General features: G+C 37.4%; 2 protein-coding genes across 2 annotated transcripts in view; both read right to left on the reverse strand.

Moving 5' to 3' along the window:
• Window positions 1–70: 70 nt before the first annotated feature.
• Window positions 71–8,084, reverse strand: LOC140337158 (uncharacterized). Its single transcript, XM_072420729.1, has 2 exons — window positions 6,742–8,084; window positions 71–5,761 (listed from the first exon to the last, which is right to left on the reverse strand). Exon 1 carries the CDS (start codon window positions 8,082–8,084, stop codon window positions 6,753–6,755), a length of 1,332 nt encoding a protein of 443 aa, XP_072276830.1. The 3' UTR covers window positions 71–5,761; window positions 6,742–6,752.
• ERICH3 (glutamate rich 3) overlaps window positions 8,081–14,403 on the reverse strand; it is a 55,602-nt gene continuing 49,279 nt past the window's right edge. The window contains exon 15 of the mRNA XM_072420731.1: window positions 8,081–10,329. Within this exon, the coding sequence (XP_072276832.1) occupies window positions 8,081–10,329 (2,249 nt within the window). The remainder of the gene's footprint in view (window positions 10,330–14,403) is intronic.

A 14,403-nucleotide genomic window follows, 5' to 3' on the forward strand; every position in this document is an offset into this window, starting at 1 on the left:
TTTAAGTTCAGCTTAATGAAAGATTTGGGGGGGGGTTCTTACATACAAATAACATAAAGGTCAACATAGAAAAATAGAAAATAATTCTTTATTTGAAGAACAATAATATATTATATTAACCTTCAAACAATCAAACATACATCTGGTGTTATAGTTAATACAGAGGTTGTATATATCAGTTTTTAGCACACACACAGAGCAAATTACAAAAATCACACTGACATTTTGTTACCAAATTGATTTGGCTTAGAAAGTACAGAATGTAAACATTTTAGGGGTCAGTCTACCCAAAAGCTATTTTTGGAGTGGAGTGTTGGCTGGTGAGCTAAATCATCTCCTGGTTTCTTGTGTGTCTCTGTGGTCTTTGTGCTATAATTCACAACTCTGTTCTTGTCTGTCTGAGAGTTTTTGGTGTACCCAACCACTTTTGTGTCCCAGAATCACTTACTACATTCTCCATATTATAAAATAACTAAAAAATCAATTAAGGTGATGGAAGCTTCCATAACGAGAGGTGAGCAGACCCCAGAACTCATTGTAGAGATATTCCCAACAGGGTACCTGAGAGACAGGAGAAAATATCAGGTAGTGTAACTCTACCAAAAAGAAATATGTATCCCCTTTGGGTGGACTGTACCTTTTAACAACTGTGAGCATCATTTATAAAGAAAAAGTTTAAAGTTCCCAGAATCGGAAAGATTCTTTCTTCTATTGACCAATGGTCACTCTCTATTACAAAGAGCAGTGATTTCATGGTCAACTCAAAGTGCCTAAAAGCTCATTGCATCCACCAGATATTTTTTGTTACAATATTTCTGTGTAACCAACTGCCTATTGTCTTATTTCCTATGGAGAAAATAGAATGATGCTTTCACTGCTTTCATGGCATTATACTATGGACCTGATTTGGTAAAGCTCTCCAAGACTGAAGAAGATAAACTATCAATGGTGAACGTTTGGGATCCAGCACACCTAGAATGGATCTGGTCCAAGATTGAAAACATTTGCCAACAAATAGCAAATTATTTTTCAGAAATCACTTCCCAGTTTGCTGGGAATTCCCCCATGAAATTCTATCTTCTCCCGCTTTGGAAAGCTTTGATAAATCATGCTCTATGGGTGAGTCGTAGAGAAGAAAAGCCATGTTGGCAGGTCCTGATTTCTGAACGTCAACTGGATTTTTCATAACACCTAGGGATTCAAATGCTGCTACATCATACACTCCTAAACTATTTGCTGTATTTCCATTATAATGGACTAAGAAACCAGCAACTCAATAGAGAAATTAAGAACCTTTGGTGATGGCCACAACAAGGGCTGCATTAGGGATGCCAGGTGTGGAGGTTTGTCACCAATGTTCAAGGGCAATATTTATGACCCAGTTGGGGGATTTAGCCCACTACTTCTTCTTACATTTGGAACAACACTTTTTAATGGACTGACCCTTTTCAAGGGTTTTCCGGGAAAGAGGTAAACAGCAATAAAATTCCAGACATTTACTTCCAGACCTCAGCTCAATACAACAAAAGATAAGACCTTATTTATTAACGTTCTCCACGTGAGAGATAGACCTTCACTGGAGAACCTGGGTGATAAAGCAAACCTGAAATAGTGTTCTTAAAAGTCTTTTGCTATTAGTTGGAAAATGTTTTCAACCAGATCCACTTCAGGATTGCTGGATCATCCAGGTTTTCTCATGATAGTCTATCTTTTTCATTCTTGAAGAGCTTTACTAAATTAGACCCATTGAGTGCATTCCTTTAGGTAAACTAAGTTGTTAAGGAGGGGTTGTTATACAATGCCATAGAAACTTTCTGGTTATCAACATGGCCAGACTTCCATGCTAAAACCCAGATCTGTATGAAGTCTGCCCCCAGCTGTGATCAAACATACTGTCAGTCACTAAAGAGGACCCAAATAAGTTGAAAGAATTTAACTCTTTACTTTTTACCCCTTTGAAGCCACCAACTGTGCTTCCTTTGTGTTATATTTAGTTGTGTATATGACTTATTTACAAACTAAATCATTTGCAATATAAAAAGTTCCCAAGTGCCTTCCGAGCTTCATACAAAGTAACAGACGGTACCTTGGCCCTAACCCAAAGTGCATAACAAGGACAGATGGTAATGAATATGCCAAGAAAAAAAATGTTATATTATTGTATATTTAGCTATACTAAAGCTATTCAAGCAAATGCTTGTTTAATATCTTTAGGAACCAAACCGTAAGTGTTTAAAAATTCTCTTCTTTTTTTTTTCTAGCTACATTTGAGAAAGGTCAATTGAGGTCAATGCTTTTAAAACTCTTAAGGCACCAAACACGTCTTTTAGAATATTCTTGCGAAGAGCAAATGTAATCAGTGGTGATTTCCTTAAAATATCTGAAAGCATTCTAGATGAGAAGATGGTGATCTGAATATCAATTTCAAGTCTCTGGCGAGAAAACCGAACATTGATTGTGAAAGTATTATTTGCAATTGGTTACATCAGAGGTCAACTCCTTTATTCATGTAGTTTGCACTCAATAATGTGTCAAAGGCAATTGTTTTCTTGGACAGATTCATAAATTTCCTCCACTGTTCCTAAATCATGTTCTCTATTTGTTTTGACCCCTGGCTATTGTAACTTGGATAGCTTTATCTAGACTGTACTGAGACCAAGAGCTGCAAGTGCAGGTTTTACCTGCAGCACCATCTGTTGATTAAATTGGGTATTTCAACCAAAAAACGTAAACCATCAATGATAGAGTTATAATATTAAAAGTACATTTCAGTCATTGCAAGTTAACATTGAGATGCATAACCTTTATTGCTGGAATTAAACTGGGTTCGCTTAAAGTTTTGGCCAATGGTAAATTGAACCTGTGCCCAGAATATACACTATAGAAGCTCTATAGACTTAGGTTGAAATCCAAGCCAGGACTCTATCTGCATACAACTTGTATGTGTTTCCCATGTTTGCACGAGTTTAATCCCAACACTCCAGTTGCTCCCACATACCAAAAAACATACTGGTAGGTTATTTGGTTTCCCTAAAAATATGGTTTAGCAAAACATGTGAATGATATATTACTAGGGTCGAGAAATTAGTGACACAATTTTGGATTATGTAACGCACTGGAGTAGCACTATATAAATGCATACATTAAAAAAAAAAAAACATCGATCACCTCTGTAGCTATAAATATTTTGGGGTAATTCATGTTCAAAGTTTACAACAGAGGCATTCATCTCCCCTTGTTAATGTCATTGTTGTGAAATGCTAACACAAGTATGAAAAAGGATATAAATGGGCTGGAAAGTGATCCCAAGGATGGCGAGTCAGGATTGCTTGTTTGGCATCAGCCTAGGGGACATTGGTTTGTATAAAAAGAATTAGCATCTGTTACTACAATTTCATCTAAACAAGCAGGCAAAACCCTTCAAACTGGCAATGAAAACAGCAGCAAGATGACTTGTGTACATGGTAGCATTAGGAACTCCCTTTAACCGATATAAAACATATAACACAAAAAAATGACTCACAAGCAAAAAATACATTGTTGTTTCAAAGTGCATTTTTTTCTTTAAATGTAAACCACAGGAAACAAAATTTAAGAGCCCACAAAAGTAGATAAAAAAGATCACACACTGCATTTCCAATACTATTTTACCATTCTACTGTATAACTATAACAATTTTGCTTGTTTTGGATAGAGAAGGTAATAGCTAAACCTCATACAATTTTTTTATGTTTTATGCCCTGTGTCCTTTTGAAGATTTTTCTTCTTCTACTTTCCTGCTTCTAATTTTTGTTTCAGTGACAACTAGAAATTTGGAAAAAAGGACAAATGGAACATTTTAGATTTCCCATCCCATCATTTTGCTCCAGGGACAATGATCATTTGGGCAAATAGAGATGGTATATTACCCCCACAGCGTTACAAAATTGCCTTTAGTTTGAATGATCAGTTTTTTTGACTTATTAGATGTAAATGTTGACCATCAATCAAAAACCAGTCGATCATACTACAACACACCAAGATTGATAAATGGTCTAAAAGGAGAAAAGCACAATGAATTTAAGCATATGTGCACATTTTCCACAATTTTACTAAACAAAAATCAATTTAGAGGTTTCTGAAACCCATTGAACACTTTTATGATTGACTGAAGCAATTGATTCCACAAATAATATTGATTGTATTTGGTCAACCAAATTTAGAAATTCAGAATTGGCTTATGGTTGATGGAATAGGCTTCTCAAATGAATGAAAAAGTTGACCCAGCTATGGCCAACTTTTGACAACTAAATCAGTTCTTTTTACTGTAAAATCTGCAAAGGGGAATCTGTGACCGGAGATGATCATTCTGAAGTCTCCAACTATAGGGTCCAATTCTGAAGTCTCTGACCATGGATATGCCAACTGATGTCAACATTTCTTGATTGAAAATATCACATGGGCTACCAAGGTATGGTCAACAGCAATCTCTACAATCCTTAATTATAACTTGATGGATATGTGTTATCTTCACATGATATTCTGTTTCAATTGCCTCAATGACCCTTTAGAACAGTGGCTGCCAACCGGTCGTCCACGAGAAAATTTTGGTGGTCCAAAGAAAAATTTGGACATTGTTTGCAATTTTTATGTTTTATTAATAATAAAACAAAAATAATATTCTAATAAATTTTTATATTCTGAATGACAAGTTTCACCTTTATATTGCACTAAATTCACAAACTGTACTAGGGATGGAAAAACAAGGGAGGTGCAGCGTGATGTCAGTATAGTCGTATGGGGCAATATGCTTCAGTATTGTTTCCACCATTACAACAGTCACCCCACCCATATGAATACCGATTCCCATCCCATTGTTTAATTTTATTTGTTTATTTCTCAGATGCTCTTTTAGGTAAGTATGACCTTAACTGTGTATTTTCTTTACCTGTTATATTTAATGGCATCAAATAGTTTGACAACTATCATTTCTTGTTTGGTCTTGGATTGGAATGAAATAAACCCATAATGAGTGAGTAAAAGCAAACACATATTTTGCATTTCTTCTAATAGCAAAGATAATGCAACTAATGATAATAATAACAATAGTAATACTTCACCTAACCATGGGCTGATCAATGAATCAGAGCCTCCACAGTCCTCATCAGACACCAATAGGAAGATCATTTTTTTACAAATAGATTTTTTTTAAAAATTCATATAAATGGTCCACAGATTTAAAATTATGAATTTAGTGGCCAGTGGGGTCCGAAAGGTTGGCAACCGCTGCTTTAGAAGGCCTTGGGCCCTATATAAGTCATGTGGGCTTCTATGGCTATTGTTATGCCCCAGGGCTAAAAGACACAATGAGAAGTAAGGGACATTCCAATAGCTAGGACACTAAGGTCAACTATGGAAACCTCACATAGGCTCTACATTTTCATTGGTCTTTCTAGTGGGGACACAGTTACAGCAGTTAAAATTGATGGGGTCCTAATATTGCCCACTCTATTCAAAACTCTATTTAAAAACAAACCTGTAATTTAAATTGACTCTACTTGAAAGCCATTCGATAGGAGTGTGTATTCAACCAATGATAGAGGTAAACAGTGACACAATTGCTTATATAAATATATATTATCATTTAAAAAATAGATATTTCATTTAAATGTGCCGTTCATATGGAACTGTATATTATTTCAAAAAATGCCACATAGTATCTTCAGAAAAACCACAAGACTTCCATTCACAGTTTATTTCTTCTAATGGATTGCCGATAAAGCTGAAAAGAAATCGGTAGAGTGTTTGGTCATCATAAACATAAATAATAAAAATAAAATAAAAATAACCAGATATTAAGTATTCAGTACACCCTCAAAAATTTCTGTTTAATATTCTTAAAAATAACATTTTATCCCAAAAAAAAATATTTAATGCAAACATGTCAAAAACTTGGATAATTTAAATTTAGCATATCATGAAAAAGTGGATATGTAGGGTTGGCTGGATCACCCAGGTTTGCCCAGGATAGTCTATCTTGGATAGCTTTAATGAATATGGCTCTTTGAGTCAATCTAGTGGACAGGAGAAAAAAAAACTTGTTTCAAAATATTTTACCCAAATTAATTTAGCAATAATTAGCTACTACTGATAAGTGAAATCGGATTTCCCATTTCACAAACTTTTTGTGAAAATTGTGAGATTTTGGGGAAGCTGAAAAAGGTGGTTTTGTTAGTTTTAAATGGTGCAATGGGTTTAAAATGGCTTCTAAGGGTTACAGAAGTTCCTTTAAAATGTTTTTGGCTTGTGCCAGGAAGGGGCCCTTATCCACCTCAATTATATAACATTAAAATTACTGTTTTCTAATCCAATTTTACTGGGGCTTGAACGGAACAAATTCAAGATTACATAAAAAAAAACAAAGAAGCAACTATACAAAAATGGTCAAATAGAGAAAAGCACGCATGTTCCAAATAAAACAGATGTTCACCGAAGGTGGTGTTTGTTATTTAAAAGCAAAACTCATTTTGGCCATATTAATCTGCCCAACCCTACTGGCCAATACAAATAAATGCCTATTGTATATATAGAAGGCTTTTGTGTGACTTTTGTGGAATCTATGGTGAGTGTGTTTCATCAGCAACTTTGCCTTGTCTTTTGCCTCCTTAAACCATTGTACTTCAGCATAGACAGTTGATTTTATGATTTATATGATTTATAATAATTTTACAAGTACTCATTTGGAACTTGGATGGCCCTCACCTTCAAAATTCTCAGCCCTCTATATGTGTAGTTGTGTCTTTATTGTCTTCAGAAGTAGATTGGACATCAGTCATTTCAATGTCATGAACAATTGAAGTTTCTGCCCCACCATCTTGGTGAATGTGTGTTTCTCCATGTTGTTCACCTTTCTCTTCTTTCATATCAACTGTCCGATAGACTTCATCCTCTTCCTGAACTCTTTCATTCTGCTTCTCTTGGCTAAGATCCTTTATCTTCATGTCAATGTCATCATGGGAATCATGAGTTTTCTGGTTGCTTTCGGAAGTTTTATCTTTGATTTCTATAGGTTCTACTAGAGTGACGGAATGTTCTCCTTCATTGTTTTCTGTGTTTTGATTGTCATCAGCAGGTTCAATGTTTTCATTATTCTCAGATTCCTGCACTTCATTATTATTGCTTGGTGCACTTGGATCTTTATCCCCTTGTCCAGGTACATCAATATCACGGGGATGTTCACTTATCTCAATTACTTCATCAGTGGAGGCTTCATCTTTTTTCTCACCAACTTTGTCCCCTGGTGCATCAGCAGCACTCAAAGTTCGGAGTGTTTCTTCATTCTCTTCATTCACCTTGGCAAGTGATGAATTATTCTCCACTTCTATCTTATCTGGTGCTGCTTCATTCTTAAAATCCACCTTACCCGGTGTCACTTCATTTATCACACTCCTATCAACAGGTGCTTCTTCATTGTCCACAGCTATCTCAGCAGGTGCTGCTTCCATATTTGCCTCACCGGGCATATCTTCATACTTTACATCGTTTTCACTTGCTGTTGCCTTCTTTTCCATATCTAAATCAACAGGTGCTGCCTCATTTTCTACATTCACATCAACAGGTGTTTGCTCATTGACCTTATTTACATCTGCAAGTGATTCTTTATCATCCACATGCGCATCTCTCTGTGTTTCTTCATTAACCACATTCACATAAGCAGAAGCATCTTTATTCTCTGCATTCATATCATGTGGTGCTTCATCATTTTTCAAATTCACTTCTGCAGGAGTTTCTTCATTCTCTACTTTCTCCTCAACTGGTGCTTCTTTATTCACCCCACTTATGTCAGCATGTGTTTCTTCATTCTTTACTTTTGCATCGTTAGGTTCCTCTTTATTCGCCTTGTTAACATCACTAGGTGTCTCCTCCTTTTCTGCATTCACTTCACTAGGTGTCTCCTCCTTTTCTGCATTCACTTCACCAGGTGTCTCTTCTTTTTCCACTTTCACATTACTAGCTGCTGCTTCCTTCTCCACATTCTTTTCACTAGGTGCCTCTTCTTTTTCCACATTCACATTACCAGGTGCCTCTTCTTTCTCCACATTCATTTCACTAGGTGCCTCTTCTTTTTCCACACTTTTTCCACATTAACTTTACTAGGTGCCGCTTCTTTCTCCACATTCATTTCACTAGGTGCCTCTTCTTTTTCCACATTCACATTACCAGGTGCCGCTTCTTTCTCCTCATTCACTTCACTAGATGTCTCTTCTTTTTGCACATTCACTTCACTAGGTGTCTCTTCTTTTTCCACATTCACGTCACTAGGTGTCTCTTCCATTTCCACATTCACTTCATTAGGTGATTCTTCTTTTACCACATTCACATTATGGGCAGCCTCTTTATTTTCCACATTCACATCACAAGGTGCCTCTTCATTCTTCATATTTATAGCCTCAGGTGCCCCCTTAGTATTTTTATCATCAGATGTTTTTTCACTTTCAACATTCACATCACCAGTTGCTTCTTCATTCTCTATATTCCTGTCACCTACTGCTGTCTCTTCATGTTCACCAAACACGTCACCAGATTCATGAGATGAATCTTTATTCTCATCACTTATCCCATCAGATGCATTTGTTTTGTTATCATTTTCATCATCATGCGTTTCTTCATCTTTAGTATTCACATTTCCAGCTGCAATTTTATTCTCCATGTTTGGACCATCAGATGAAGGAGCTTCTTCATTCTCTATCTTTACCCCATCATGTTCTTCTCTAGACAGAGCATTCCCATCAGTAGATACTTTTTCATTTTCTACATTGACTTCATTGGGTACTTCTTTAGTCTCAGCATTCACATCAGCAGGCGCTTCTTTATTCTCCCCATTCACCTCATCCTGTACATCTCCAGACATAGCATTCACCTCACTAGATGCGTTTTGGCTTTCAACAATAACATCACCAAGCACTTCTTCATTTTCAGCATTTAGACCTTCAGGTTCTTTATCATTGTCTGTATGTTCAGCGACAGTTGCTTCTTCTTTCTCCATAATTACATTAGTAGGTGTTTTAACATTTTTATCCCTGGGTGTTTCCTCAGTTTCAGCATTTTCATCACCGGGTGTTTTTGTGTTTTCTACATTTTCATCAGGTGCTTCCCCATTTTCATCACCAGATCCTTTCCCATTTTCAACATTTTCATCACCAGGTGCTTCCTCCTTCTCCACATGAATATCATCAGTTGCAACTTCATTTTCCTCTTTTCCATCGCCTGGTGCCCCTGGATGAGTGTCCATGTTTTCAACATCATCCGGTTCTTCTGTATTCTCTCTACCATTGTCAACATTTGCTTCATTCTCTACATTTTCATCTTTAGGTGGAATATTACTTTCCCCATTCACACTAGAAGATTCATTCCCCTTATCAACACTTTCATCTGTAACTGCTTTTTCACTCCCCACATTGATATCAGCATTTGTTTCATCATGTTCAACAACCTCGCCAGTAGTAGCTTCCTCATTTTTTGCTTTGGCATCAGCAATGTCTTCATTGTTCTCTACATATACATTAGCGGGTCCTTCTTCTTTCTCCAATTTTGCTTCAGTACTTTTTTCAGTATGCTCTGGGTTCTCATCAGCAGGTTCTTCTTCTTGTTCTACTTTGGCATCGGCACTTTCTTCATTCTCTCCATTCACAGCAGCAGGCACTTCTTCATTATTCACAGCAACACTAAATGATGCTTCTTTGTTTACAGTATTTGTATAAAGGGATACATCTTCATGTTCTTTACTCACATCAGCAGGTGCTTCTTCATTCTCCACATTCACTTTAATAGGCGTATCTTCACCCTCAACATGTTGGTCATTTGACTCCTCTCTGTTCTCATTATCCAAATCCCCAGATTGGACCACTTCCTGTTCAGACTTTTGGTTTCCTTGTGTTTCCAGTTGCTCCTCTGTAACACTTAATATATGTTCTATTTTATCATCTATTAAATCTGTTTTTGTTACACATTCAAGCCTCGGCGCTTCCTCTTCACCAATGTTCTCTTCCAAGCCTTCATCCTCGTTAGTGTGATTTGATTCTGCATCTTCGGCTTTTATATTGAATTGTGTGGATTCTTCTGAAAAATATTCACTTGGTATTTCAACTTTTTCTTCAGACATTTCTTGATCTAAATCTCCTGCTGCCTCTTTCATTTCATCTTCTGTGTCAGCTTTCAAATCCCTCTCAACCTCTTCATGTTTTGAACCCACACTATCTTCGGCTTCCATTTCATCTTGCTCTTGTCCGGATTCTTGCTCTTTTACTGAAGATTCATCTGGAGTGTCTTGAAGGGTGGATTCAGTCAAAACTGTGAAAAGAATTAAATATTGAAAAGATAAATACATTTGTTAAAAATACTGACAACAGTCCAGTGCTGTTTAATTCTAAGAAATGCACCAGTAATGTATTTTATGGGTTGTTTGATTTAGTTTGAAATGTTTATCTTAAATTTTCCTTTTTTTTTAATTGTTAGGCTAAATTCAGACCTTCAATAACCTGTAGTAGTTGCCGTCGGGTCAACTGTAGTCCCAACCTCTACCAATTCTAGTAAATGGGAGCAGTTGGGAACTTTTTTTGCATGTGGCTACACAAGTGTGCAGTAAATCGTAGTGTGGTTTGCCACTCCTGGCTGTACAGCAAACTGCTGGATAAGTTGTCAGCCATGAGTTTGTAATAAAATATTTTGCATATATTTAAATCCCCTAGCGGTATTCCAGAGAGTGACTCGGGGTGGATTTTCCAGGCAAAAATCAGTATTCTTATGTCACACTGGGGGTAGCTTTTAACTGAAAAAAAAACACCTTGCTCCGTTGTCGCCCCCCGTCATCCTGCTGGTTGCCGCAGGTCCTGGAGACACGTCCACCCTCCTCGATCTCCAGCCAGCGAATGCAGCGAGGATCTCCAAGGTTTCCCGGTGACATTGGTGCGGGCGGGAGGATTGTCGGGAAATACAAATACTTTTGTATTGGATTCAATACTAAATAGCTGTATTGAGTCCAATACAAAGAAATATTCATATAATATACATATATAATTATATAAATATATATATTATATATGCTACTGTACAGTTATATTACATGTTTAAATATATTTTTTATTTTTTTAACAGATTTTTGTGATTTGGTATATAAAGTTTAATAATAAATTTGTTAAATTTTTTAAATATCAGTGAGTTTTGCCTAAGAGTTATAGCCTACAATGAAAAATAAATTTCCATGCTAAAAATTGTACTGCTTTTTGCATGAAAATTTGGGAGGTTAAACATAGGCCCCACCACAATTGAGCCAAACTGTTGCTGGCCATTGCATAATATAGTGGAACTAAACCCTGCTGCACTTACCCTATCCTCTCCCCCTAGCCGCCATCTTTCTTTCTTCTTCTGCCCAGTAATAATTTTTGACCATCTTGACTGGCCATGCTGGGGTGAGGTAACTCCATTCCTCTATCGCTAGAACATGCAAGGGAAGCCGGGAAATCACCTTTGCTGCCTTTGCACATCCGCAACAACGTGTTACTGCAGAAGGGGCATCAGCAATAACCACTTGCCTAAAACACTAAAACTCCAGTTTAATGACTTTGAAGTTTTTAAACTGGAGTTTTGAATAAACAATCTGTATCTCAGAAATTGCCTCTTGAAATTCCCCTATCCCTAAACTAACAGAATTTAAAATGGTTTGCAATATACATGGAGCTCCGTGAGTCATCTACAATGGAAGCAATCCATTCATGCACTGTAGAATCAATGTAGAGCCTCAAGACTGGAGGGGGGGGGGGGCAGCCTAGGCAGGGGGAGACATTTGGGCAGAATTGCTAGGTAGATCCTTGCTCATTATGATTATGTGCTCTTTTGTAGTGTTCTAGAAGGGGGCAGTGCAGGGACCAGACTAATCCTTTCAGGGACACAATAAAAAACCAATGGCCCTTTGTTCTGGTGGGCTATTTGGATACCCAAAAAAAAACATTATATCCTAGATACATTGATACCGATTTGTTAAAGCTCTCCAAGGCTGGAGAAGATACACCTGGAATGATTGTTAGCAAGTGTTTCAATCCCGGACCAGATCCATTCAAGGTTTTTTGAATCACCCAGGTTCACTGATCAAAGCATATCCTCTCCAGTCTTGGAAAAAAAACTTTTCTTTGTGCTGTCTTTCTATATCATTTTCATTGTGGCCGAAGCTAACCTTTGAAAGATAAATTGTGCAAGTATTAAAAACAAACTTTTGCATGGCACCCTGTTACATTAACAGCCCAGATGTTTGTTCTCTACTAGGGTCTGAAAAAAATATTCCCTGAATGTAAAAAGATTTATTGGGTAATGGTGGGAAAAGAAGAAGAGTTGACAAGAGACTTGTCTGAGGTGAGGACAAGGTACAAATAGGGAGCAGAAGGATCACACCAAGATTATGGGGTAGATGTGGAAATAATACAAGATGGGGCTGGCAATTCTTGATAGGCAAGTTGAAGAGGTTTGCATGTGGATGGATTTGGAAAAGAAGGGAGCAAGTTATTACATTGGGCTAAATAGGAAGAAAACATTTGACTGACATTGGAGTGGGAAGGCAACGTAATGTTGTAGAACCCCTATATCATTCTTGCATCATAGTGTCACATTCTCTTCTGCCCTGTACACACTTCCTCTGTATAGGCTTACAATATGGCAGATGCTGGATCTGAACCCATGCCAAATGCCCAGTTTGCACTGTACATTCCACTAATTTAAAAGAAAACCTATATTTTCACACCTGCCTACCCATCTCCTTCTGTCTCCTAAACCCTCACTACTTCCCACCACTCCATAGCCCCCCTCCTATTGTGTTATACTTCCCCCACCTCCTAGATTGTAAGCTCTTCAGGGCAGGGTCCTCTCCTCCTCCTGTGTCACTGTCTGTATCTGTCTGTCATTTGCAACCCCTATTTAATGTACAGTGCATCGTAATATGTTGCCTAGATTGACAACCAAAAAATGATCTTCCCTTTTTTTTAAACTGGTGAAAAAAAATGGTGAACAGTTTTTGAGAAGTCAAGATAAATCAAACTTTTACCCACTTTTATAAATAAACCCCATTACACTAAATCTACATTACAGAAGTTTAGGATGCACTGTTGGCTACTGGTGCATACAGAAATAATTGAAATGGATCCAGTCCTAAATTGAACTCTAAATGTTTTTATTTAAATATGTGATTTGTGAATACTGCAGGTTTAAGATAGGACAGGGAAGGGTTAGAGCATCAAGTAGCATTTTCTCTTTACTCCTAATCCTGTTGCAGAGTGCACATGGACACAGACCCGCCAAGGTTCTGATCTAACTATATCCTATTCTTCTAATCAAAGTGATTTTAGTGCTACCTGCCCCTCATTGAGAGGCACTGTCTGTCCTATATAAAACAAGAACTGAGGAAATATCTTCCCACAGACAAATACAGTGTTAAAACTCAATGAGGCTTTTTGCAGCTCCCCAGATTGAACATTTATGTATTGGCTGCTGAAGAAGCTGTAGTTTCGCCTGAATACATTTGATGTATTATTCCTTATTCTCTCTTTATGCAGGTACATGTGTTGCAGTATTCCGGTTTATTTTTAAGCACCTGAAAAAAAACAGTTGTCATTTGTTGTTCAAATAAAAGATGTGGAATCCGTTTATTTCTGGATACAGAAGAGGTTGCATATTGTTCTATACCAAGTTAAATAAAAAAATTGATATAACAGTACAGGAACAAGAACAGTATGACCCATCTTCTATATCATGCATAGGAAGGGTTAAAACCCAATTGGTTCTCTTTTCTCTGTACACCTCCTCTCTCGGTAGTCTCATATCCTTCTTTGGTTTACAGTACCATCTGTACGTTGATAACACTCAAATCTATCTGTCCACCCCTGACCTGTCTCCCTCAGTCCTATTATTATTATTATTATTATTATTAATAAACAGGATTTATATAGCGCCAACATATTACTCAGCGCTGTACATTAAATAGGGATTGCAAATGACAGACTAATACAGACAGTGATACAGGAGGAGAGGACCCTGCCCCGCAGAGCTTACAATCTAGTCCTAGATAAGGTCTCATGCTGTCAGGTTTATGAAACTCAACCTGGATAAAACAGAACTTACCCCCCCCCCCCCCCCCCACACACACATTCCAAATCTCCCACTGACATATATCTAACTGTTAACAACACTGTTATTCGGCCCTCCCCTCAGGCACGTTGTCTTGGTGTCACCTTTGATTCTGCCCTCTCATTTACCCCCCACATTTAGAACATTTCCAGGTCCTGTCACTTTCTCCTATGCAACAACTCCTTGTACATGCTCTTATCATCTCCCGTCTGGACTACTGTAACCTCCTCCTCTCTGGTATTCCACTAACCTGAC

Source organism: Pyxicephalus adspersus, chromosome 8, assembly GCF_032062135.1.
Source record: "Pyxicephalus adspersus chromosome 8, UCB_Pads_2.0, whole genome shotgun sequence".
NCBI lineage: Eukaryota > Metazoa > Chordata > Amphibia > Anura > Pyxicephalidae > Pyxicephalus > Pyxicephalus adspersus.